Below are 27,411 nucleotides of genomic sequence, written 5' to 3' on the forward strand. Positions count from 1 at the left end.
TGACTAAGTTGTACTTTGAAGTTCATCTTTGTAGAAATGTTAAACTGCTGTTGTGAGACCTCTTTGTATTGCAGGTACTAGGCAAGTATGTTTTTATGAGACATGTCTGCATGATACACTGGCATTCCAGTAATTTTGACTACTGATTTTGGGTATATGGTCAGTAGAAGTCTTCTACATTACTTTCTAAACACCTCTGGCATATTAATAAATGTTAGCCGAGAAAATTGTGTCTGGGATAGTGGTTATCCCTGCTTCACAGATACGTAATCAAAACATCAAGTGGTTTGCTGGACGTCACACAGGAAATTTGTGTCAGAGCCAGGCACTGAAACAAATCTTTCTAGAACCAATGTATCCCAAGTTTTGCTATTGTAACAGAGAAAGCATCTCACTCTCTTTCCTACTGCTTCTCTCCCTGTGAGTTATTGACTGAAAAGGGAACTAAAATTATGGAGCTTTTCAACTTTCCCTAGAACAAATATAATGAAACAAAGAAACCTAAAAGGAAATGAGCTTTGGAAAATGGTTTAGAACAGCTGTTTTTCCAGGAGAATTTTTGTAAGCATAGTAATTAAATATTTCAAGCTTTCACTTATTTTGAACTTCCCAGAATCTAGACTGCAATAAAGATAGTAAGGTAATAGATCCCTTTCAGACAATGCAGGTGTTTCTGTTATTATACCTTTATGCCTGTAATCTAGCTATTCTAGCTGTCAGTGTTGACAGAACTTTGAGAATAGCTGTCATTAATAGAGGATTAGGAATTGTCATTTATCTGTAAAATACACTGTCGATATAGCACTTGGAATTTGATTACATAATGGTTTTTATTTTAAAGCTAGTAATTCTACTGCCACTTCTCTGATACACAGTAAGGCACTGAAATTTATAAGTCAAAATGCATAGATAAAGCACTAGATGTTGTTTCAAATACATATAAACCACATAAGATAGTTTCAGGAGCAAACTCCGTCAAATTGTGTTGAGTGATCTAGTCTCTCAGGCACAAAAATTAATATTATGAAGACAGTCACATATGGCTCTCTGGAATGGTCTGTATCTCTGGGAGGTGTTAATAGAAAGTATTATCTGCTTGTCTTAGAGGAAATGACAGCCCTCATGCTTCCTCAGTTCCTGCTCTTCTGAGCTTTTGGTTTTATTGCAGAAACTGTTTTAACATTTTCTTCAAGACAAATTCAGATCACGGAGATGTTTTGACATTTGGAGTTTTGCCGGGGAGATGTTCAGACACAATTCAAGGGCTATTGGGAGCAGCACTGCAGTTTCTTCAGCACTTCCCCCAACAAAGCCCTCAATATATAAAGAGAATAAATCAACAATAAAAGCCAGAAGTAAACAAAAAAATGGATAATTGTAAAAAAACTAGGAAAAAAATCCTAAACAAGTGAACTTCCTCTTAAAAATGTTTAATGAAAAGGAGATACTAGAAATTTTCAAATAATTTTAGCTAGAGAATTTCACCACTGACATTGGTTTTACATAATAAATACTCAGATTCTGAAGTGATAAATGATATTTTGAATCACATAAGTGTCCCAGATTAGAGACAAATTTCTCTAGGTGGAGAGTGCTCCAAACAAACGCCTCCCCCAAAAGCCTAGGGCTCTGGCACCCCCTCACTCACAGCAGAATTTCTTAAATGAAAGGGAAAAAAAAAAAAAAAGATTTATTTAACAAAACACACAGAGTGCCCTGCAAGGCACAGGGGAAGGGGAAAACAGGGGAAAAGGAGTTATTAAACCTGAGTAAACAGCTGGTGAACTTTAGTGTCCTTTTGCTCAGACGTAGTTTGCCTTGTCCGGGGCCCCCGGGGGCTGGGCGGAATTGCTCCAGTAGTTCCCTGGAGTATTCTCGTCTGTCCGGGGCTCCTTGGGTTTTCTTGGCGAGAAAGCAAATTGGAAAAAAAAGGTCAAAAAAAAAGACAAAGAAGTAATCCCAGGGGAAAACTCGCAGCTTCCACAGCAGCCAATCCCAAGAGTGTCTTTTCCTCCACCTCACCCCCCGGCAGAGAGGCTTGGGGAAGAGTTTTAAACAATCCGCTCTCCTCCTATTGGCTGAATGCAGTTAAAGCTGCAGGACCACATTTCTGAGCATGCGAGCAACGATAGGGAATACACAGGATTGCCGTCACCCCAGGACAATAAGTCCATTTAGTAGCTGTTTGGTTTTATGTATTTTTGTATTTGATTTCTTGCAAAGGTTTCCAGCCCGGTTAAAAACATAAAAAATTAAATACCTCAGCTTGTTAGTAAAAGTGTTGTGATGAAATAGTACAGCTGATGACATAGTAGAACTTCACACAAGCAGAGAAGTTAGTCTTAACACAAAAGTATATTTTCCACTCTTCAAGCCATTGATTATCTATTCTTCCAGGAAGGAAGACAGTGCCAGTTATATTTGTGTATGTTTTTGGTTTTGAACTAAAAGATTAGTAATTTCCTTTGTATATCCAGCTAGGGCTACACAAGGGCAAGGGAAGCACTATCTGACTTGCCAGCCAAGGAGCTGCTTTCTAGGTTTTCCAAAAAGATTTTCACCATGGGAGTTCCTATCAAATTAACCAGGGTGTTTCCTGAAGCTGTTCATAAATTAGCAATGTGTCCAGGATTATTCTGGTTCTGGCTTTATGGAACTGGATCAGATTGTTGCCTTCTGGTTTATTTTATTTTCACTGAAGGTAAATACAATTATGAGGGATTAGCAGTTGGAAAACAGATTTGTCTGTTTGAACGGTATGATCCTCTTCCCTCCACAGGAGTGACCAAGCAGAGCCTATTTAGGTGAGTCAATACCAAGAATATAAAAAAAATGTGTTATCACCATCACTGAGATAAGAATCTTGTTGGAAAGTACGATGTGTATGTTGCAGGACAGTCTCTTCAAAGGGTTTGCAATTTAGGCATTGAAATAAAAGGGAATTTGGAAGAAAGACAAAGAGGGAAAGAAATACGGTTCTCAGTTTTTTCATTACAAGCTCCATCCTTGCATATAACTCTTGACACCTAAGTCTACTAATTACTGGTTTTGGAATTGCTGCTAATAGAATATATTTAAATTACTATGTTCTCTTACTTTAGCAATTAATGGAAAGAGAGTGAGACAGAGACAGAGGCATAGAAGCAGCTCTGGAGAAGCACTTGCCAGTCTCCATTGATAATACAGAAACCATCTAGTTTCCCTGATTTTCCCATGGCTTCTAAACTTAGACCTTGGGAATTGCCTACAGAGAGCGAAAAACGGGTTAAACCTCGGTCTTGTGACTCCTGTCCCCATCAGCCTCGAGTGGGCCAGTTAGCCCAGGCCACTAGTTCCTGATCCAACCCTTCCCATCACTTCTGGATTAAGGAGCAAAGTAAAAAGTCCTTCTCTTGGAAGGACAAACAGAAGTCCTACAGTTGTCCTATTATTTGGCATATTCACTTCACACTTCTTTCTATGCAGGTGAGACCTGGGTCGTGCCTTTATGATGGCTGGGTATCAGTAAGATTTTAAAAAGTAAAGAAAAGCTGAATGAATTAATGGAGGAATTGAAGAGAATTCCTTTTACAGGTTGCCCTTTAAATTGATGGCTGCCTGAGCATGGAAGTCTGGAAATGCTTGTCATGTTCCTTAGGGGTAACTGTGTAAATTAAACATTAATCTCTTCCTGTGAATGTTGAAAGAGAAAAAGTAAAGTGGACTCAGTTCCAGAGCCACAAGCGCTGGCTGATGACAGGTTAAATTTTTAAGGCGAGTTTTGTATAGCAGTCATGTAATTTCTCTTCCTGCATTTGCACAGTAATGTCTGTAAGAAGCTGAAAGAAGTTGGGGATGAGAGTTAAAGTTTGCTGTCTGAGTCCTTGAAAGGTCCCAAACTAATTGAGGTTTTTCTTCACTTACAGAATGAAAAAGAAATATTGTCAATTTTAAAACCTTATTTCTGCTTATTATCTGTAGGTTTTATCTTCCAGCATAGGAATATGATGCTTTGTCTGCTGCACTGCTGGTGTTTAAAACCTAAAACTAAGCTAAGAAGGGCTACCAAAGGTCTCTAAAGTGTGGCTGGGCATGAGTGTTCCTTGAGGCATATGTTGAGATGGTGAAGCTCACCATCTGTATGTGTTCCACATACAGAGGCAAGCCTGTATCTTGATATCATTATATAGAAAACCTCTTGTTTGTTGATAGATGGTTTGAAGTTATTTATTTATGTCATTTAACATTTCAGGTCGTCTGTCTGAAAACATACATATGCAGTCCCAGCATGTGAAGACAGAAAATTTTCTGATAGTGTTTCATACAGCAATTTTTTTTCCAGAGCAGTTCATGCTGCTGCTGGTTGCTACCTTTGATAGAAAGATTGTGCAGGAATATTTTGTTCTTAAAGCAAGATTTATTTTAGCCATATGTATTAGTCATCCCACTTGTACTCTCTTCATTTCAATGTTTGTTACACACACATTGGCATACACATATTTTGGCACCATATTTAAAGGCATAGCTGAATTACTGGAGGAAATTATTCATTCCAGGGAATGTATCATGCAGAAATTTGTACAGAAAATTGTACAGATACTTTCTGACCTTCCTGCCTCTTTCACTTTAATTGCTTTTTAAATGACTCTTCCAAAACATTTTTACTCAGGCAGTTGGTGGTGTTCCCTGCCCCACCCTCAGTGTAGAGCATCTCCATGATATCAACTAATCTGGCTTTGCCTAGGAGCCCTGTACCTTGCAGGAGGAACTAGTGCATCTGCCATGTCCAGGATGGCTGTGAGGAAAGGCAGAAGCATACACTGTGGTCCAGCATGGCACAGTTGCCTTTAGACAGGAGCAGGGAGCGGGACTGCAAAGCAGCTCAGAAAGAGCTCCTCATGTCAGCATGATGAACTGAAACTCTTTAAGTAAAGAGGAACTTTGCTCTGTTTTAAGTTTCCATTGTTATATGGGAAAGGCTGCCCAGCCATAAAATTAAGCTTTTTCCTGAGCTAAGACCTTAAGATAAATCTAAAAAAAACCATAACATTTTTGCCATCTGGATCACTATACAAAAGCTGTGCCTTGGTCAGAGCTCACAGCATTTCCAGTGTTTCAGAATAATCTTTTTATGCATTGCTGAGTGCATCCTTGAAGATGGACAAAAACTACTTAACATGGAAGAAGGTTTTCTGTGACTTCCTTGTTGGGATCTTTAGGTAAAACCAGACGAAAAAAATTTCTGACATTTTCCAATTGTTTTGACCAAATCTTCTAAAAAGGAAGGTGCTATGGTATTTGTAAAAACAGTGAACATTTAAAAAATTTTAAAGATGATGTTCTCGAAAAATGCATTTTGAATGTAAGAAAAATTGTCTTTCTAGAAAGTCTAGTAATAGAAAAATCAAGGCCATCAAAACATGGGGAAAAAACACTGTTATCCATATATTAAAGCAGGCTATAGCAACACAGTGTTCTTATTCAGTTCTGGCCTGCTCATGATTAGCTTCTAAACTAAAGTGAAATTTGTCAAATTATTTACTTACTGAAATTTTACAACACTGCCCTCCAAAAAATCATGGCGTTTTCAAGTGAATGGCAGTTTGATTAATATTTTGGGTCAAGTGAAAGGGTTGCTAATTCATGAAAGGCCTGTAGCTCCTACTTTTTGGCTGAATATGTGAATTCCAGTTTTGAAAAAGATGGCTGATTTGCCTTTTGATAAAAGGAAATTTCAGATAACGAAAGGCATGAAATATAATGTATGTATAAATAAACTGTTATCAGAATGATGAGGGAAGCAGGAGGTTTGGCAGATATCGAGTTAGGAGTAATCATGCTGTAATCAGGAGTTTTGCTATGGTATGGAAAAAATATATATAGTTGATTTTTTGTAAGCTTCCCAGCCAGAGAAGGAAGCTTCTCCTGTTGAAGGATACTGACTTTAAAAAAAAACTACAAATGTTTTTTTAATGTTTTGTTTTCCTTCTTTTTGAGGAAGTGAGTGTAAGAATACACCATTTTTCAATTGGTGAAGCTTTTCCTGCCAAAAACAATGAAGAAGGAAATTCAGAAAAGAATTGATTGGTTAATTCTTTTAACACACAGGCCTGTTTTAAATCCTGACCCATAAACTACCCTTTCTCTTCTGTAACTAATGCACAAGGTTTGTGATCTAAATGAAGGAAGCAAAAAATGAGGAGGTAAAAACAATCATATCAGTGCATATAAACTCTAGCTCCCATCTGGTGAAAGAAGGGTTTTTCTCCCTGTTCATGTATAAGAGTGAAAATAAGCATCTTTTATTGGATTTCTCACCTGACTTTGAAAGTGCATCATTCCAGTCTTTTGCAAGGTACTAGACTGTATCAAAAGAATCAGTAAACCATTTCTTGGAGGAAACTCTGAGGATGTCTTGGAAACAAAGAACATCTGCTTAACTTAATATATCTCCTCCACCCCCCAAGAGGTTTTTTCTTAATGAGGATGATTCATTTAATCTTCAGTTGTCTACAGTAGATAAGCAAAATCATCCTCTTGGAAGTCCTACCTTCTCTCCACTGCCTCTAAAGAGGGTTTAGAACTTAGACACCTTTCTGATACATTCAAACATCTGCTTTAGTGAAACATTCCACTGGAGTTGTTTGAGCCCTACAGGGAATGTACTTACCTGCAGAGTCTTCAGAGCTCCTCATCCTAATATCAATACAGCCTGTAGGGAAAGTCCAACAATTAGCTAAAGAACAAGCATGGGCTTATCTGTGTTTAATACATCAGAGGTAAGGCTACAGAAGAGGATGTGCTGTAGACAGGATCTAGCTGAAGGAGCATCAAATGCCAAGTGATCTCAGGGACTTTTTTAATAGAGGCATACCCTGAGAATTATTTGTTGCCTCATATGTTGGTTAAGCATTTCACAGTTCATCATAGAGAGAGGAAAAGTATCTCACACTGACTGTGTCTTAGGTTTCATCTGCTAGAGGCCGATATATAAAGAGCATGTGAATGTTAACATTAAGCTGATTTTTGTGTAAGGTGGTGATCATTCATTCCTAGGCCTGAACTTTCTGTGGACCTCAGACTTAAATCACACAAGTGTTCAGTCTTTCTTCTTACTGTGTACATGTGGCATGTACAGTTCTGTCTAGGAAAGAATCCACTGTCTTGTAAGTCAGAACTTTATATGAGAAGATCTTTGCTTCTGTCACTAAACTGGATAGGAATCACTAGTTCTTGAGACCAGTACTTCTGGGGATTGCTACCAAGTGTGTGCAAATTGGCTTCAGGGTCAAGAGCAGGCCAATGTTGCAGAATAATGCTTATCAAACCTGATTATTTAATTAAGCTGTATATTAAGTTCATCAGAAAAACATCTAAAGGCATTGCAATCAGGTCAACAAGATGTATGCCAAACATGCATCTCCTCCTATGTTGCATTCTCATGTCTAGAGGAGCAGGAACCAGGCCTATGGTGTACTCCTTCTCTAAGCTGGTTTAATGCTTTAGCATCTCCACTTTCCTTCCACTTGCATCTCCTTATGCCCATGTAAGGTTACTTATTGGATCTGTGGACTAATGGTTTTCCTTGCAGTCATTGCTGTTTTTAGTTGAAATCTTTCAAGGGTAGTATAAAATGGGTTAATTTTTCAAATTATTTTCTGTTGTTTCAGTGGTTCTTAAATTTATTACCAGAATCAACAAGACTGCTCTGATTCAAATGTATTTAATTATTGGTGAATATTAAACATTCTTGGCATATGGCACAAGTAGTCAGATAACATATTTACATAACTTAACTTGTCTGCTGTTGAAAGTCTGACCTTGTCTGGAATTTCTTGTCAGTACCAGTTTTTTCTCAGTGTGGCATGTTAGATTAACCCTGCCTAACACTTTTTTGTTCACCTAATAAAGGGTGAATCAGTATCTTTGAATCAGGATACACGTATACATTTTTCCCTAATACTAGGATGAATGTCCTGTGGTTAGCAACAAAGACATGCAAACACATCTGTTAATTATTTTTCAAGTTTGAAAACTTGATCCACTGATTAGTTATTCATACATAAATAAAACAGTCTTAAAAAAACATACAGGGAAAAATATATAAAAGCTCTCTGCCAGCAATTTCAAGACCATGGCCAAACTCCTTGTGCTTTGGAGTCAGCATAGCCCAGGGATGATGAGAAAGGCATCTATTCCAGAGTTGAACAATGTAAAAAAATATGTGAAATGACTGGCTTGTGTTCAGACCTTGAGCGTGTTTCCTGCAAGTAAGATTGCTGTTCCAAATATCTTCTGTCTCATGATGTTTACTCTGAATTTGCCCGCGCGCTTTTTCTGGGGTCAGATGTGGGTTTGGTTCTATCACATGCACTCACATCTGGATTCCACCTTCATACTTGCTTTGTATCAGCTTAGTTCTGCTGGCTTCCAGGCCCTCATCCATAACTAGTGATGTTTTAGCTTAAGAGGGGAATCCCAGACTTACTGGAAGAGCCTGGAAACCTTAAGTTTTAATACCATAATGAATTATTTTGCATTAGTGGAAATCTAGTATTGCTCGTATAAGTAATGAGCTGAAGATACACATTTGCTCGCCCATTTATCTTGTAAAACATCAGTCATTAAATATGGGAATAGCCTTCAGCTTCTTATATACCGCAATGCAACAGGGAGATTGTACTTAATGCTTTGTTGAAAGCAACGCTAGATTTCCTCCCCTTTTTCTATCTCATTCTTCCAAGAGATTCCTATCATTTGCACACACTTAATCCCATGTCAGCTGCTAATATCCACTTCTTGTGCCTGGTCTTCAACTGTCCTGTCCAGCCCATTTTGAAATTGGATATAATTTCCCTCTCCCAGGTTGGCATTTTGTGGGCTTTTTGTAGGCACATGGGATACAGTGCCCTGAGAAAATGGGAGGTTTCACCTTTGATGTGTGTTAATGGGTTGAGATTAAATCTAGAAGGGGCTACTGGCTTTCGGTCCATCTGTGATGTTTATGTTATGTTATATGTTACAGTGTGGCCTAAACCCTAAACAGTTTAAACTGTTTGCTAACAGTTTGCTAAACCCCAGCAATTTCTGAAAGGCCCCAAAGGCTTGCTAGAAATTGATGTGTTCTGAGAGTAGCTACAGATGAGCAGAAATGATGTTGCAAGTACCCTGATGACTGGAAACAAAGGTGATAGGAGACTGGGAATGTGCTAAAGCAGCAGGTATATTATTTCTCCTAGAAACTCCAACCACTCCCGGCTGACCTGGCTTCATTGGCAGCCCTGGATTATCCTCTGTGTTTCCTGGAAAATGTGTGGTAATTTTCCCCCTTGCACTGGTACTTCCTTCTTGGAGTTACAAACCAAGCCCCAGTACTCTCATAAATCTCTACACATGCAGGAAAAGTCAGAGATGATGATGCCTGTGTATGTAATAATTTCAGCATACTGTTTTCATAAAGCCCTTTTAAATATCTTGCAGGTTTCTTAGGATGTGTATGGACTGTACATTATATGTTTTATACATAACTGTTTCACTCTGAAATGTCCTCCTACCACTTTTTCTTGAGTGGTGTAATATTATGTAATTAAAACCCATTGCTACTTCATGGGTTTGCTCTGCTCTGTAAGAAAAAAGTCAGTCAGATTCAAATACTCAGAATACATTAAAGTCATCCTGCAGTAATTGCTTCCTTGTTGCAGATAGAACATTTTTAAAGCATGAAGTAATGTGCATGCTTTCTCTAGTACTTATATCTTGTCTCTGAGAAATTTAGTGGTTTGTGCTGACAACAGAAAGTTGGCAGAGTAACCCATTGTACACACTGTCCTATTGAAACATCTCTCAAGCATGTTCACCGTCTTTTCAAGGGGAAAGAACTTACAATAAATTAACAAACCTAGAGACTAACCTGTCTCTGAATGTGTGGCCATTTATAGAATCATAAAATCAGAGACTGGGGTGGGTTGGAATGGGTAGTGTAGGCAGTATGAGGGATTTTCTGCTGCTCTATCTGCATGATGATAAATTAGTAATATTATTAGCCTTTGCAGAGTTACAGTGACATGTAGATGCCTGTTATGCAAAATGCCATTTACAGTCTGTGTAGTACAAATGTTCTGGCTTGTATCTCTTTCCGTTTATGCATGTTACATGTATATGCATACATGTATACATGTTGGATACAATAAGAGATTATGCATACACACACACCTACACACACATATACATGTATATGTTCAAGAGCAAGTAATGATTTTCAGTCCCTTAGATTTTGTATGTCCACTCAAAACTGTTCTGAAAGGTGGTGATTTTCAGGTCTCATACGTGTCTAAGTGAGGCGCCTGACAATAATGTGTTGTTACTGAGACATGTTGATGGCTATTCTGACACCCCATGATGTTCAAGAATGCACATGAGAGCTGAGTGTAGGCTGTGCTACTGCTTTACTCACCCTGATATTCCACAGTGAGAATGTCAGATTTTTTTTTTTTACTTTTCTTTGCACTGGGGCTGAACAGTTTAACAAATGTGCCTTTCAAATTGAGGCAAAAACTAGAAAAAAACATCTGTATTGATGTTAAGTGTTTTGCAGCTTATGACAACACATTGCTAGAAAATGACAAATAATAAATGTATCAAGTTATAAAATCCATGTGAAAAGATTTTATAAAATGTTTGCATTTCCATCAGACAACCATCCTCTTACAAATTTTTCAGTTTCAAATTGAAGTTCTGAAAATGCAATTTTTTGCAAAAAATGTATTTTTTAATTAGAAAAGTTTTTCAGGATCAGTAGTTAGTAATACTTATTTCAGTGTTACAAAAATTTTACGCTGTTACCCTGAAAAAACTCATATGTGTGCTAGTCTAGACTGTATGTGATGACATAGACCATTGTATATAGAGAAGAAAAAGTAAAATATAATTTAAGATCTTTGAAATGAGGCTCTTTTTTTCTGCAATATAAAGCTGTTCAGTGAAATCTGCTAGGTCAGCCATTCATTTGTGGCTGCAGCACATTCAGGCCTCAGAACCAGACTCAGAGCAAGTTAGAAAAGTGTGTCATATGGACATAGGTGCTGAACATGCCATGCAGTTAGCCTGGTTTACCTTTTTCTTTGGCCTGCTTTGTGTGCTAACGTGGACTTTGTTTCCCTCCATCTGGGTACAGATTTTAGGTACACTTCCGGTACAGATTTATCTGTATGCACCAGACCACAGATGATTTTATTCAGGACTTCAAATGAATAAGTAGCTTCTGGAAAACAACCTTCAGCAGTGACAGCTCCAGGAAAGCTCCTTGGAAGTCCATTCTTGGGAGACTGCAGGGCTATTCCTGCTTGGTACATTTCTTGGGAAAGGTTTTTATTTCCCAATCTGTAGTCTTAATGTAGGATCTAAGAAAGCCTTTCTTTTGTCCCTCTTGTTCCCTGCCCCAATTGTTTGTTTGTGTTAGAGGTTAGATGTTGGCATTTCTCTGTGGCTTCAGTCCTGCAGTGACTACAAAGGCAGTGCACATCTCTTTCCCCATCTGATGCACTGCTCAAAAAAAGTCCCTTCTGCTGTTTCTGTAAGATGTTGGATCCCAGGTCCTGGGAAGACCACTTTGGGGATAGTCCTCTTCTATTTATAGGCTGCTGAGAAATGGAAGTTTTTGAAGAGCTCTGGTATGCCACACACCCTGAAACTCCAGGTCTGATGAAGAGCCTGGCTTCCTACTCCATTTCACAGACTTGTGCAGTTATTGCATCTAGAAATTATAAACATATGCCCATGCAAAGCCCCTAAACTTGGCCAGGAATTTCCTAGTCTGTGTACCACAAGGTGGCTGGGATAGCATCATGTTTAAACAACAAGAAGCTCACAGTGAGTCTCACAATACAAATCAGATTTGTATTTCAGAGATGCAGTTCAGTCTCAGCATAATGCAAACAGGAGCTTTGTGCTAAGGTTTTATTTAACTGGTAGTTTTTCTACAGCTGAATATTTCATTGAGATATTGCCATACTGACATATTGAAATAAGTTGCCATACTTTTTTCTGGCTGGTTGACTGAACCTTTATGCATGTAAAAATTGAGAATAACAGATGATGTGAAATGTAAGTGTCTAACAGTCATCCTAACAAAACAAACAAACCAAAAACTGTAAAAAAACCCCACCAAACCAGCTGTGGGCCGTCCTTTGAAGAGGATGGATTTGCTTCTACCTTAGCACAGTCCATCCATTTAGAATTTTTTTGTTAATTTTTTCCCAGTTTTGTGGCTCTGTGGCTTCAAAGAGTGCTAAAAGAAATGGATTGCTGCTCAGCTGCCTTGCATCCTTTCCTGCCTGCTGGCTGTCAGCTCACACTGATTGATCACAGATACACAGATGAGTGTAATGAAATTTCTGCCTGGTTGAATACTGCAGGACAAATAGTAGTGTCTGCCTTCTAGGAAGTAGCTTCGGCCTTTGACTGCTAAAACAGGGTGTAGGTGACCTGATGGTCTGTTCCAGAGCAGTGCAGGTAAGAGGAGGTGCTTAGCTCTTGCATGTTTCCCTCCTAATACGGACTGAAACACTGAATTTAGTGGCCACCTCATATAACATTGCTGTGTAGTTGGCAGAGAGGAAAAGGTATTTCCAAGTGCAGAGCTGGTCCTCTGGAGGTGCCTTTCTCTGTTTCAGATTTATATTTCTTCATGCTAGACAATTCCTTCTAGTCTTGTGAGATATTTCTGTTTTGGCTTGATCTTAGACCACACTTTTACAGGATGTAAATCAGGACTATTTGGGGAGTATGCCAAAAGCTTGAATAGCACAGAAACTTGTACTGTCCTTCTGTATCTTTTACATAAATCTAATGGCATCTGTAATTTAAACATTCAGGAATAAAGAGCAAGTATTGAATAGATCCTGACTTTTTGATGTTTTTAATTTAACATAAGTTGATATGGATCTAATTTCCATGTGAAAGATCAAAGAAATAAATGTCTGTGGGCTTTATGAATCTCCTACCTAAAATAAATAATGAAAACTCATTTCAGGTGATCTGGCCAAATCATAGTCTTAATCTTCAGTTGAGCCCAAGGAGACTGGAAACCTTGGGTATGTCTGTTGGGAGTGTAAGGACAGATTATGTTAAGTCAGGTTATGAATGCATACTTCAAAGAACAGATCATGAAGAATTTGTGGGCCAGTGAAGCAGAAAAAGTACACCTTTCAAAGACACAGAGATACCACTTGTCTGGAAAACAGCATTTAAAATCTAGATCTTTAGGTTTTGCTTCTTTTTTCACAATACTTAACACAGATACAAACTGTTTAATGTTGAATCAGACTCAGAGCATGCAGTAATTTTGCATCTGTAACAACTTTTTTCTCCGTCTTTCAAAAATTTATTATTTGAATAAAGAACAAGTTTTCAGTTTTTTATACTGTCAGAGGATGTGAGGAGAGTATGCAAGAATGTCAGTTGGTAGTTTGTGGGAAAATCTCCCTTCCTCACTGATAAAGATTTTAAAGATGGTAGCAGGAAGGGTTTGCTGATACTTCATTGTCATAGTTTTTATTAAATTTCAGTAGATTTTCTTCAGTAAATATTCATAAGCTGTAAAAAGTGAGAAGGCTTTTCTTGAGTAAGGTTATCTTTGTGTGGAAAATCATGCTATGAAAAGCCAGTGTCCACAAAGGAGACAGAGGGGTCCTGCAACTTTATTTGAATAGAGGGAGAGAGTCCACCGTGGCACACATGCGGGGTTTTCTCTCTCTCTCAGTTTCAGAGGGTGCAGCCCCCTTTTATCCTAAACTCCTGGCCGCATGTTGCCCTTTTCCTTTCCTCATTGGCTGAGGTACTAAGAAGGTACAACCTTCCCAAAGCACCTACCACATATTCCCCTTGAACATGTCATTTTACCCCTCCCCCCACAAAGTTCAGGAAGTCAGGCTTGTGCAGACCCTGTTGCCTGTTTCAGGAGTCAGGTTATCTGGGCTCTGCAACAAACTAGCTACTTGCAGTTAGTCGAGACATTAAGACCCATTTCAAAGACACTAACACCCATACCCTCACCCACAGAGTTGTTTGTAAAGACATCAGCATACATCTTCCCTATCATCTTGACTTAAGCTCATTTTAACAGAGCTTGGTACTCTTCAAGTTTTACTTGCCTGGGTCATCCACTTTCTTGGACAAGTGAATGAGCTAATAACACAAAAAGGGGGGGTTATACCATTTCTGCTGAAGGTAAAAGAACAGATTTAGTGCCTAGGCTTTTTCATTTACACAAAGATTTCATTTATTTCATTAGTTCTGATATAAACTGGGAAACAGCCGAGTTGGTCAAACAATCAAAGAAGGTAATACAATGGGTAACACTATTGTCTTAGTTTAAGACAATTTACGGAGTGGGGACTCTGAAATAAGTTATTTCACTTTAGACTTAACTTCTCCCTTTTCCACTAATAAGGGTAGACAAATACGAAGATATATAAATGAAAAAATGATTTACTTAAAAAAATGGTTTACTTAAACAAAACAGCAATAACCAAGAAATACAAAGGCAAATGGTTCAATGCTCACACACAAATGTGAAGGAGGTCCCCGTAATTGTCATAGGGAACTCAGACAAAATGGTGGAGAATCCTGTCCCTGGGCCATGCAGCCGAGAGAGAGAACGAAGGAAGCAACAAGGAAACACCAGGTCAAACAAGCCTCCGTGGTTCTATCCCCTCCCAAACAAATAACCAACAGGGAACAGGGACAAAACAAAGCCTGGAGAAACTATTTTTGTCCAAAAGGAGTCAATGCTGCTGTGCTGACTGCTCCACGCCACCCAGCAGGGGCTTTCCCTGGCGCAGCACGGCTGCTGGCCGCAGTTGGAACTCGTGGAGTGGCTCTGATTGCTGGTGTGAGAGCAGAGGGCAGTCTTGTCCCTCCCCGGCAAATGGCAAGCAGCAGCGGCTGAAGGGATTGCGAAATGCTTGAGAGCCCAGAAATAACCGAAGGAAGGGCTCTGTGTCTCCATCCCCTGTTTTTAAAGGCACCAATGACCCTTCCCCGTTTTGTCAATTGGGGTAAACACAGAGGTTCTGCTTCTGAATCAAGTCTTAAAGACACAATAAACAAACTTGAGTGGGTTGATGTAGAGAACTTTTTTGAGTCAGCCCTAATGCTAAACTCTGCCTACTATCTCTGTAGCTAGGATTACTGTTGACTTAGAATGCTATGTCATAACATATATTTTGCTGAGGTTTTTCTCCTGTCTCTATCTCTGGACATGAAAAACACAGACACCCATGTGTGAACTAGGTTAGACATGTTCATATTATAACCAGTCAAAGCATTTGCAGTGCATGATTCATCTGGTTTACTTCAGATAGTTTCTTTAGGGTTATTTGACTCCTAAGGTGGTTAATTTTCTCTTATGACTATTAATGGGAGTCTAGACATTTAGCTCAGATCTAGGTGTATTTTTACAGACAGGCTGATTCAACCTTCCTGTATAATTTAGTTTAATTCAGAATAATAATTGTGATTTATAATTGTGCATGCAGGTTGGTCAGGACAAAGGAAGCTGTTCTTTCCACAGAAACTACAGCCCATGCGTTGTTCCTCAAGAGAATGAAAATATTTTCCACGCCATATTTGCTTTTTTCACAAAGTCTGGCAGAAAAGTATTGGTAAGAAATGGCACCACTTTGGCACCACTTGAACATACAGCATATCTTACAAAACATTTTACATGGTTTGGCATGACAATCTGGAGCAGGTGGTTCATTATAGAGCATATATAACAATACTGATGATGTGCTGGCGGGGCATTTAGTGATTGTAATTGTCTGATTTTTAAAAGTAGGAAGTTTCAGGAAGTGCAGTGGAAAGGGATTTAGCTTTCATGGACGTGGCAGCACACATTTGGTTACCAGAGCCTTTGCTGGCATGTTCTGTCAAAGGCATATGGGGGCAGTGGGTTGCTTCACTGTACTTAGTGCCTGACCCACACAGAGGGCTGATGTGCAGCTGATGTTCTTCCCAGCCCTGAATGCTTGCCTGGCTCAGCAGCACTGCAGAGGGCTGAATTTTACCTGTTTTCATGCTTGCTTTCATGCAGACCCTTGCTTTCATGCAGACCTCTGTGTTCAGCTGTCTTCAGGTCTTGAAAGTTACTATTTCAATGCATGAGTGTTGTATTTTAGCAGTTTACTATATTACTTCATTTTCTGGTGTGTTTGCTGTCACACAGTTTATCACTGAATTTTAACCTCTTTTGCCTAAAAACTTTTTCATATTTCCTGCAGGACTGTGAAAGACCAGGCAGGTCTTGTTTAATTTTACATTGCAACTTAAGCTCACTACCTAAGGCAGAGTTCTGTGATATAAATATCTATATGCTGCTGAATACGGAGATACTCAAGAAGGTACGTGCTCCCCTGTAGATTGTCTTCAATGCCAATTTAAATGTGCTTATGTGAACCAGTTGTCTTGGTTTGAAAGACAGGTGTCTGCCAAGGAAAGTGGGAATCTCCCTTGGAATGAAAAATATGACCCACTTCCCTCCAAGTTATTATAACTTTGAAATTAAGGGTCTTCCAGTGTCCTAGGTTGCAATATAGACGTATTTATTATTCTATTACCACAAAGCTGTGGGGCGCTGGTTGTTATCTCCTGCTATGACTCACCCCTGATAACGGGTGATGGGTCATCAAGAGCCCACCACATGACTCATGGACTTAGCCTATTGTGAGATGCTCTGCCCAGGAGGGAGGAGCCAAGCATTCCCACCTGGATATAACCTGGTTTTGGAACTGCACAAGCCAGTCCTGTCTACTGGATTGCTAGAGGACAAGAGCTACCACTGGACCTTCAGGTGGAGACCAGACCTTCCACAGGATCACCACTTCAGCCTAACTACTTCATTTGGACTGCTACCACCACCCTAACAGGGCGTCAGGTTGTATCTGACTTTGTCAGTGTCTTTCGTTGTATTATTTCACTTATTTTTAATTTTGCTATTAAATTATAATTGTCACTTGCAATCTCCCACTGGTTTGTTTTCAAACAATATGTATTTTGGCGCCCCATGTGGGATACAACCTGAGGGAAAATCAGAAATACAATTCTTTATTACAAAAATCTATTCACCATGGTGCTCAGCTTGTCTATATGGATACTGTACCTAGCTCTCTGTATTTTTCCGCACATGGGAAACTATCTACGTGTTGTATTGCTCCTGTTGCGACCAGGGAATGACATGAGATCTGCTTTATTGGTTTACTATGCCTATTGCATGATAACCTGCAAAGCGATGAATGCCGTTTGAAATATATACTCAATTTTGTCTGCCTGCCTTAGTCTGAGCTGCTACATCTGGGACTTCCTCAGCAATCATACCCAGCCCCTGGGGGTAGGAGGAGAGAGCGGTTTCTTCCAGCCTTTCAAGCCAGGCACAGCCATTTTTGATGATATTGAGTTCTCTCTGGATGTTAAGGATGGTATAATCTTCTTGTCAGTTCTGTTTTCTTTTTTCTCTATGACCAGAACCGTGTACATCGTGCTTAGGAACAGAACAATACTTGATGTGGTGCAGCATCTTCTTGAAGAGGAAGAGAAAAGAAGCAAGTCAGCAGGAGCCACGTCCATGCAAACTGCCACCAGGAGAAAAAGAACCGAAAGAGCAGTTGACATTTCAACACAGACGGTCACCGAACCAGAACAGCCGAGGTTGGTAGCAGTTGCCCCCATCCAGAGAAAGAAATCAAAGAGCAAATCAGTCCGCATGGTGACTGATGAGGATGCAGCAGGACCATCGCACGCAGCAGAAGAGATGGAGCGAGGGATCATCACTCACTCTCTACTATCCCTGGGTGAGCTGTGTGACCTACGTCGACCTGTCAGACGAACAAGTCCATCCTGACCCGGCTGCTCCTCATCTGGGATGCCACAGCTAACGACACCATTCTGGACGGAAGTGAGGCCAGGCAGCTGAGATCCCTGTCCTGGGATGTGGTCATTGACCAGGGGATTGGGAGAACCCAGGAAACTCTCAGCCTCTGGCAGCGACTGCTGGGCGAGTTTACAGGACAGATACCTTTGCAAAGAAGACCTCCAGATGTGCCAAGGAAAATGGAGCACAATGGAACAAAGTATCCGATGCCTGAGGGAATTGGCCGTGCTAGAGATCATTTTCTTAGAAGACAAGAGATTCCTTAAGAGCCCAAATGGTGTCCAGTGTGCTTCACAAATTTGGCTGAGATTTTCACAGCTCAGACCAGAGATATACTCTCATTACTTGGTGACACTGCAGTGGAGGGAAAGAGAAGACAAGGTGGGCACATTAGTGAACAAACTGAGAATTTTCGAGGACACTGTCACTGCCCCACTACGCCCCCATGTCTCATCGATGGAAACAAACCTGGCCGAGCAAGTCTGGAGCTTGATTGAAGAGGGCCACCAGAAACTGAGGAAAGAGCTTAAAGAAGGAATTGTCCATGCCTCACCAGAACCAACAAGAGTCTCTGCCATCAGGAGCAGACGTCCCCCAGCCAAGAAAAGACGACAAACTCCGCGAGGTAACCTCTGGTTTTTCCTACAGGAGCATGGAGAAGACATGAGAAAGTGGGACAGGAAACCCACCTCCTCCTTAGCAGCCCGGGTACGTGAATTGAATAGAGAAACATCCACCTCAGGAGGCTTTTCTAGGTTCAACACTACTTCAGTCCCTCACAGAACTCCAGACGGTGTAGGAATGATAATATGACTGATCCTCTTGAAGACACCTCCGGAACACATTTACAGGAGGAGAGCATCATGTACCATGACCAGGATTAGAGAGGCCCTGCCTCTAGCCAGGTAGAAGAAAGGGATAACCGGATCTATTGGACTGTGTGGATCCAATGGCCTGGCACGTGTGACCCAGAAGGATATACAGCTTTTGTTGATACCAGCGCTCAATGCACTCTGATGCCATCCAGGTATGTGGGGACTGAATCAATTTCTGTTTCTGTGGGGACAGGAGGATCCCAGCAGCAACTGTACTGGAAGCTGAAGTGAATTTAACTGGGAACGAGTGGCAGAAACACCCCATTGTGACTGGTCCAGACGCCCCATGCATTCTTGGCGTAGTCTATTTCAGGAGCGGATATTTCAAAGACACAAAGGGACATCATTGGGCTTTTGGGATAGCAGCCGTAGAGACAGAAGACATAAGACAGTTAAATACCCTGCCTGGTGTCTCAGACAATCTGTCTGCCATAGGACTGCTGAGAGTTGAAGAACAACGGGTGCCAATCACCACAGCAATAGTGCACCGCCAGCAATACCACACTGACAGAGACTCTGTAGCCCCCATCCATAAGATGATTTGGGAACTAGAGAGCCAAGGGGTAGTCAGCAAGGCACATTCACCCTTAACAGCCCTGTATGGCCGGTGCATAAGTCCAGCAAAGAACGAAGACTGACAGTGGATCACCGTGGCCTGAATGAAGTCACGCCACAACTGAGTGCTGCTGTGCCGGACATGCTGGAACTTCAGTACAAGCTGGAATCCAAGGCAGCAAAGTGGTATGTGACCATCGATGCTGCCAATGCATTTTTCTCCATTCCTGTGGCAGCAGAGCGTAGGCCTCAGTTTGCTTTCACCTGGAGAGGCGTGCAGTACACATGGAATCGACTGCCCCAGGGGTGTAAGCACAGTCCCACCATCTGCCATGGACTGATCCAGGCTGCACTGGAAAAGGGTGAGGCTCCAGAACATTTGCAGTGTATTGATGACATCAGTGTGTGGGGGGACACAGCAACGGAAGTATCTGGGAAAGGAGAGAAAATCATCCAAATTCTCCTGGAAGCTGGCTTCGCCATCAAAAAGAGCAAAGTCAAGGGGCCTGCCAAAGAGATCCAGTTCCTGGGAGTGAAGTGGCAAGATGGATGGCATCAGATTCCTACTGATGTCATCAATAAGATCGCAGCGATGTCTTCACCAACCAGGAAAAGGAGACACAAGCTTTCCTTGGCGCCATAGGTTTTTGAAGAATGCACATTCCTGTGTACAGCCAGATCGTGAGTCCTCTCTACTTGGTGACCCACGAGAAGAACGATTTCCACTGGGGCCCTGAACAGCAACAAGCCTTCGCTCAGATCAAACAGGAGATTGCTCATGCAGTAGCTCTTGGCCCAGTCAGAACAGGACCAGAGGTAAAGAATGTGCTTTACTCTGCAGCTGGGAGCCATGGTCTGTCCTGGAGCCTTTGGCAGAAAGTGCCTGGTGAGACTCGAGGTCAGCCACTGAGATTCTGGAGCCGAAGTTACAGAGGGTCCAAAACCAACTACACCCCAACAGAGAAGGAAATCTTGGCTGCCTGTGAAGCAGTCCAAGCTGCCTCGGAAGTAATTGGCACAGAAGCACAACTCCTCCTCGCACCCCGACTGCCGGTGCTGGGGTGGGTGTTTAAAGGAAAGCTCCCCTCTACCCACCATGCCCCTAACGCCACATGGAGGAAATAGATTGCTCTCATCACCCAGTGCGCCTGTATTGGAAACCCGAATTGCCCTGGGATTCTGGAAATTTTGACAAACTGGCCTGAAGGGGAGACTTTTGGATTATCTTCAGAAGAATGTGAGGAGCAAGTAACACATGCCGAGGAAGCACCCCCATATAATGAGCTGCCAGAGAGTGAAAGGCGTTACACCCTCTTCACCAGTGGTTCCTGCCAAATTGTAGGCACAAATTGGAAATGGAAAGCTGCGGTATGGAGCCCCACACGACAAGTAGCACAAGATACCAAGGGACAAGGTGGATCAAGTGAAGTCACAGAGCTTAAAGCTGTCTAGCTGGCTTTGGATATTGCCGAACGAGAGTAATGGCCTTGTGGAGATACAAGGCTGTATCTCTACACCGACTCCTGCATGGTTGCTAATACACTATGGGGATGCTGGATCGCTGGAGAAAGGCCAACTGGCAGCGCAGAGGAAAACCCATCTGGGCCGCTGAGATTTGGCAGGACATCGCCGCCCGGGCAGAAAAGCTGACCGTGAAAGTTCGACACGTGGATGCACATGCACCCAAGAGTCAGGCTAATGAAGAGCATTGTAACAACGAGCAGGTGGACTGAGCTGCCAAGGTGAAAGTATCACAGGTGGATCTGGCCTGGCAGCACAAAGGAGAATTATTTCTAGCTCACTGGGCCCATGATGCCTCTGGTCATCAAGGGAGAGCTGCAACATACTGATGGGCTCGTGACCAAGGGGTGGAGTTGACCATGGACAACATCTCACAGGTCATCCACAGCTGTGAGACTTGCGCTGCAACCAAACAGGCCAAGCGAGTGAAGCCTCTGTGGTATGGTGGACGATGGTCAAAGTATAGGTATTGGGAAGCATGGCAAGTTGACTGAATCACCCTTCCCCAAACTCACCAAGGAAAGCACTATGTGCTGACCATGGTGGAAGCAACCATGGGATGGTTGGAGACCTACCCTGTGCCCCATTCTACTGCCCGGAACACCATCTTGGGCCTGGAAAAGCAAGTCCTGTGGAGACATGGCACCCCTGAGAAAATCGAGTCAGACAACGGGACCCATTTCAAGAACAGCCTAATAAGCACCTGGGCTAGAGAACGCGGAATTGAATGGATATACCATGTCCCTTATCATGCACCAGCTGCTGGGAAAGTTGAACGGTGCAGTGGACTACTTAAGACAACTTTGAAGGCACTTGGTGGGGGGACATTCAAAAATTGGGAACTGAACTTAGCAAAGGCCACCTGGATGGTCAACACAAGAGGCTCCATCAATTGAGCCGGTCCTGCCCAGTCTGAACCTTTGCACACAGTCGACAGAGATAAAGTCCCTGTGGTACACATGAGAGGTATTTTAGGAAAGACTGTTTGGATTAGTCCCACCTCAGGCAAAGGCAAACCCATCTGTGGGATTGTTTTTGCTGAAGGACCTGGTTACACTTGGTGGGTAATAGTGGTGGGCAGGCAGATAGGGAAACCTGTTGTGTAGCACAAGGAGACCCAATCTTAAGTGAGAACTGTGTGTAAGGTTTTTCATTATACATATGTAGAAATTAGGCGATGATGTAGATGGTAATAGAATAATGTGTGGATAATGTCCTCGGCTACAATGTAGATGTATTTATTATTCTATTACCACAAAGCTGAGGGGTGTTGGGTGGACACGGATTGCTGCATTAGAGTGTAGTGAAAAACCCTGAGGCAGCAGCAGAAAAAAGTGGGTCTGGGCAGTGGCAGCTGGGCTTCTGCAAGCAGCTGCCTCATGCAGCCGGGGAGATGTGCCCCTCTGGGAAGGGGGAGGGGGTCGAGGTCCTGGGTTTTTCCCCTGCGGCACCTGAGTGAATGGAGAAGGGCCTTTCCAGTCAGATCATGTGTTAATAAGTTCCCAGTTCAATGGGTGCTCTTAACAGCAAAGGCTCACTCACAGTAAGGAAGAAGCAGTGCAGGGCAGGGCTCCATGGTGGCAGTGGATTCTCCCTATGGTAAGCAGCAGCTTGACTGTCCTCCTCCAATGCTGAGAATGAGAGAGAGCTAGGAGCTGGGCACAGCCCCTTCCCCCTGGCCCAAAATCTCGTGGTATCTCTGCCCTTCCCAAAAGAAAACCCCTCAGGTAAGAGAGTAGTCAGCCACATCCTTCTCCCGAACCTTGGCCACTTCTTCTGTCTCTCTTAAGTACCAGTCATTATTGTTTCTTAGCAACAGATGGGAAAAAACTCCCTAAGAAAAAGGAAAAAAATAGGAAAAATCCTAACCTCCAACACCAATGAACTCAAAACTTGCATTTCTTTCTCTCTTCACTAGTGTGTGAAAAACATGGTATCAAAGAAAACATATCTATTTATTAACAGTGTGTATGGAGGTGATAATCCTACTTGTTACCCATTAGTCATTAAGATAGAAATAAATTTAGTTCAGAAATTTATGTATTAAAAAAGGACAAATGAGACCCCTAAACTGTATGCATGGTGTTAAGGCTAGTGATTCCTGAAAGTTGAATTGATTTCTGAAAGTTTTTATTCTAAAAAATGTAAGTGAATAAACTGTGACCAGCTGTCTATGATCTTTTTGTGTAAACAGAGATATGGCAGATTTTTGTCATTTTTATGTCAAATTATTATTCTTCAAAGAAGATGCATCATGACCATATTAATGCTGAGCTTAACATTTGACAAGAAACAAATGGCTGCAAGTTAATTTCTGTCTTCTCTGAAGCCACTGAATGAGACAGCAAATATTTTAAATTTTTAGCGATTTACTACATTTAGACCTATTTTCCTTTACTTACAAAAATGCTGACTCTGTAATTGTGGCAATATGCTGTAAGATTAAGAGGGTATAAGATGATTGGAGGAGAAAGCTGATAACATGAGCCTACTAAAAAAAACTTTGTCTTTGGTAGCTGTTTAAAATTTAAAAGATTAGATGAAAATTAGATGCTTAGATTAAAAGCATCTGGGAGAGCCCTTATTAAAAAACAGTTGCTAAAGGAATTAATAGCCCTGAGCTTTTCCAATTGAAACCAGTGAGTCTGTTAATGTTTGTTCATATTTGAAACCAGAAGTATAAACAAGGCCAGAAGTTTCAGGTATTCGTTACATGCTTATAGAAATGCTTAAATATGTAAACAAGTAACTGAGTGCATGCAAAATGTGCTTCTGGAAAATTCAGATTTGGGAATACCCAGGATTCATCCCATCTGCTGCGTCCTTTCTAAGATTACTTTTAGCAACACTCCTTGAAAAGTCATACAGTGTTTACATGTGTTTGAGTGAGTGTTACCAGTGCATGCCATTTTCTACTTATCACCTACCCTTTCCAAGGTGAACCGCATACAAATGACTAATCTGTAAGTTGAAATGGCATCTTATTGGAATGTGCCTGTTAAAATGCACCGGGCATTTTACTGGAGAAATGTATAGTAATGAGAGAAGGTTACAGTGAATAATTAAGGTATTTGCAATGCACAGATTCAAATGAGAAGTTTTGCCCCTAGTGTATAATGTAGTTTATCGCAGTTTCTGTATATCATGTTTCTGTTTACTTGAAAAACAAATTGGAACCTTTTTTTCATGGTTAATACTGAGCCTGCCTGTGTCATTGGCAATGTTCTGTCTTGCTTTCATGGTAAATGTGGGAAACATTAACAAATCAAATACAAAGTATGTGTTTAAAGTACAACATACCTGATTTTGTTACAATCTGAAATAATGTGCTCAGTTATATCTGTCTGTTATGACCATAAAGTATATTTTATAGTATATTTAGTACTAGCCTAGTTACAAGTAGTAACCAGGCTACCACTAAATTGTCAACCTAGCCTTCACTAAGTGTTGTCTGGTTGTATTTTTTACACTGGCAAATGTTTTTTGGGCATTTTTTGCCGGGGGGCATTGGTGCTTTTGTTGTTGTTGCTGTTTTGCATCATTAAGTCCGGTTTTTCCTCTTTTTATTTCTCAGGACAGTTCATCAGTCATCCAGTTTGTCACAAGGGCAAGGCTGTGGGTGGACCATGACCTCAGAGTTGTGGAGATGCCTGATGGAAGCCCAGAAGAGAAAACAGTAAGTACATAAACCTGAGAAGAAATGTCTCCTTATCCCAGTGGGCTGGAGGTCACTGAGAGCTCTATACAAACTGGAATTTGTGCCTGGGCTAGCCCACAAGAGTGCCCAGACTTTGTCTGACTAGACTAACAGTACTGTGAACTGTGCTTTTGTGGGTTTGCTCTCTGTGATAACTGTGTCAACAGAGTGAATGATGTTATGTCAAACCAGAGTGATCTGTGTTATATTAGCTAATATACCCTTGACATAATAATGCAAAAATTAGGTTTAGCTTCCTGATTTAAGGTTAACATTTGCTTTAATCTAATTCAAATTTCCCTTGAAAACCTAGCAGGGACTTGAAACCTCAACATTTTCTTTTCAGATGTGCCAGAATGAAATACTTAGAAGCATTAATGATATTTTGGGAGCTGTGAAAATGAACAAGGTAGTCTAAACTTTCAGAAATACATTTAACTGTTTCGTTGTGCTGAGCTCATAAAAATCAAGTATGAGCTGATACCACATTGTCTGTTGATTTCCCTCTTCCTCCTGAGTCCTCTGCTTCTGCTGTCTCCCACCTGTTTGGTGCCACTAGTCTTTCTGCCTTTTGTTATCCAAAAGTCTGGCCGTTCACTGCTCCTGCTGTGTCTCTCAGTGTCTATTCATCTGACTGGCACCACCTAGTTCACAGCCTCTTGTCTCAAGCTCCTACCCAGAGCACAATCTGCATTTAAATCAGCATCTCAATCTGCAGCTTGCACCAAACATATCCCTCAACAGTCCTGTCTGTAATTCTAGTCTGAAATTTCTATTTCATTAGACCTGTTAGAAAAAGGAATTCTTTTATATGACAGGAACTTCTTTTTTCCCTTCTGTTTTATTTTGTTTGTCAGGTTTCTGTACCATTCTATACAACAGGCTTGGAAGCTAAAATGAAAAACATAGTTAGCCATTGCTGGAAATATATCTTATAAGTGGCCTGCAGTCCTGGCTGTTAATATATTGCTTGGCCCGTCCTTAGTTCTGCAGCTTGCACAGAAGGAATCTTGCAATTGTATGGCAAAATTTTGTTAATTACTGAAGTAACACCTGACTGTGATACCTGTGCCCCAACTGAAATGGAAGAAGCCAGTATCTCTATAACAAATATTTTCATCTGTAAAGTGTTTTAGAATCTATAAGAATGATGGGCACACTGTAAAATGTGTTGTATTGCTATTATTTAATGTTCAAAATTTAGGAAGGCTTTTATCTAGGAATGCAAGCTCTGCTGTATTTCATAGTTATCTAATGCTTAGAGAAAAAAGAAAATTAAGCAAAACCAGAAATTGTCCTCTTCCTGTTCTCAGAAGGCCTTTCATCAAGCCTTGAGTTGCATTATGAAGGGCACTGTGTGTGTTGGGAAGCTGGCTTAATCTTCAGACAAGAGCTTGCCTCTAGTGTCTGGGAAGCTCTAGCTGAAAAAGAGCATGCTTGACATGTTCTAGCCATGTAACATCAATCTATAGTTTCAAGTATTTTCTCATGTGTCATTTGCTCTCTGCTTTATAGTATTTCTATCTGCCAGCTTCAGCATTGCTGTATGTTTTGCCCAGGATCAGGCAAAAACTTAAAGACGTGGCTTGGCTCAAGGTGTTACTTTTTCTGTGTTCTCTTCTTGTGGAATGCAGAAGGGAAGAGTAGTTGTTTTAAGCCACAACTATTCAGTTGGAAATAGAGACTGGAGAAAGAAAATGTCTTTGTTCATACTCCTCCCTTCCTTTTTAAAACTCATCCTGTATTCTTCATAAACCATGGATTCCTGTATCATATCCATTTGGATCGCAGCTCCTTCTGAACAGTTGTACATGGCCTTCCTATGAATCCGTTTATGACTGTGTTCCTTAACATTTTTTAGACACTTTATCATGCTACATTTGAAAAGGCGTTTTTGCTTTCTACAGGTAAATGTGGGCTTGTGATCACATTTAAATGGTTCTTTGAAAGATACCATTATTTCAATGGGCACTTTTACAGTATCAGACTGTAAACTCTCTGTAAAGAAGATAAATGGATAAGGAAGACAAATGGAAAAGGAAGGCTGATATTTGTAATGATAGTATAAGAAATACCAGTGGACCACCCATATAAACACCAACTTTCAGAAATTTCAATAGAAGTGTGAGGGAGGTGCAAGAGTGTATGTGAGTATCTCTAAGTTGGGTAGCAGGCTGTCTTTGAAATTAACCCATTTTTAAAAAAAATATGCATTTGTGCAATTGTCAGAAATAATTTCTCTGGATTTAGAATGATTTTATGTGATTGTAATCACATATTTTCAGCTCTGGTTACAATAGGCTGTTTGATCTCTTATATTTGACAAATCACATGAAGAAGGTGAGCAGAGTTTGGATTGGGCTTTGTGATGACAGCGGTATTAACATACATGTATATTGTCTGAAACTGATGGTGTATTTTCAGGCGGCATACTTCATTTTCTTCATATGAGTTCCCATGAAGGTTTGGCTCTCTTCTTCTCTGTATGTGAGCAAAACCAACAGTAAGCTCCCTCAGACCACAGCAGTCAAATATGAGATCCAAGAGTCCACATATTCTGCTCACTGCTTGTGTGTAAGAAGAGGAGTGCTCTTAAGGAGCACAAGGACTGCCCTTGGAAGTGTGGAAGGAAGAATTAGCTGGATTTTTCTACAACAAACCAGCTGAATGCCTCTGAGTCTTCCTGTATTGAAAGTGAGGAAATGGAAATTTCCTGACTGCATGAAAAGGCAATCCCAGATAAAATGTATGCAGGTCCTCCAACATAGTGGCCTGTAAACCTTAAAGCTGCTATATAGCTGTCTGGTGCAATTGTACTAAGTGCAGGTATGTTCCATCAAGCCTTTGAACGTTTCCTG

The 27,411-nt window shown here is 41.0% G+C and overlaps 1 protein-coding gene across 7 annotated transcripts in view; it reads left to right on the forward strand.

Annotated features, from left to right (window-relative positions):
- ITGA9 (integrin subunit alpha 9) overlaps positions 1–27,411 on the forward strand; it is a 277,433-nt gene that overhangs the window by 199,202 nt on the left and 50,820 nt on the right. For 5 of the 7 annotated variants that reach the window (XR_014849888.1, XM_085051662.1, XM_085051661.1 and 2 more), the window contains 3 exons: positions 15,516–15,641; positions 16,260–16,379; positions 24,431–24,532. Coding sequence is in view for 6 of the 7 variants with exons in the window: in XM_085051662.1 (XP_084907788.1) it covers positions 15,516–15,641; positions 16,260–16,379; positions 24,431–24,532 (348 nt within the window). In the remaining variant the exon portion in view is untranslated. The remainder of the gene's footprint in view (positions 1–15,515; positions 15,642–16,259; positions 16,380–24,430; positions 24,533–27,411) is intronic. The other 2 variants (XM_085051665.1, XM_085051664.1) reach the window with 1 other exon arrangement.

This window comes from Lichenostomus cassidix, chromosome 2, assembly GCF_008360975.1.
Source record: "Lichenostomus cassidix isolate B80296 chromosome 2, HeHo_3.0, whole genome shotgun sequence".
Taxonomy (NCBI): Eukaryota; Metazoa; Chordata; class Aves; order Passeriformes; family Meliphagidae; genus Lichenostomus; species Lichenostomus cassidix.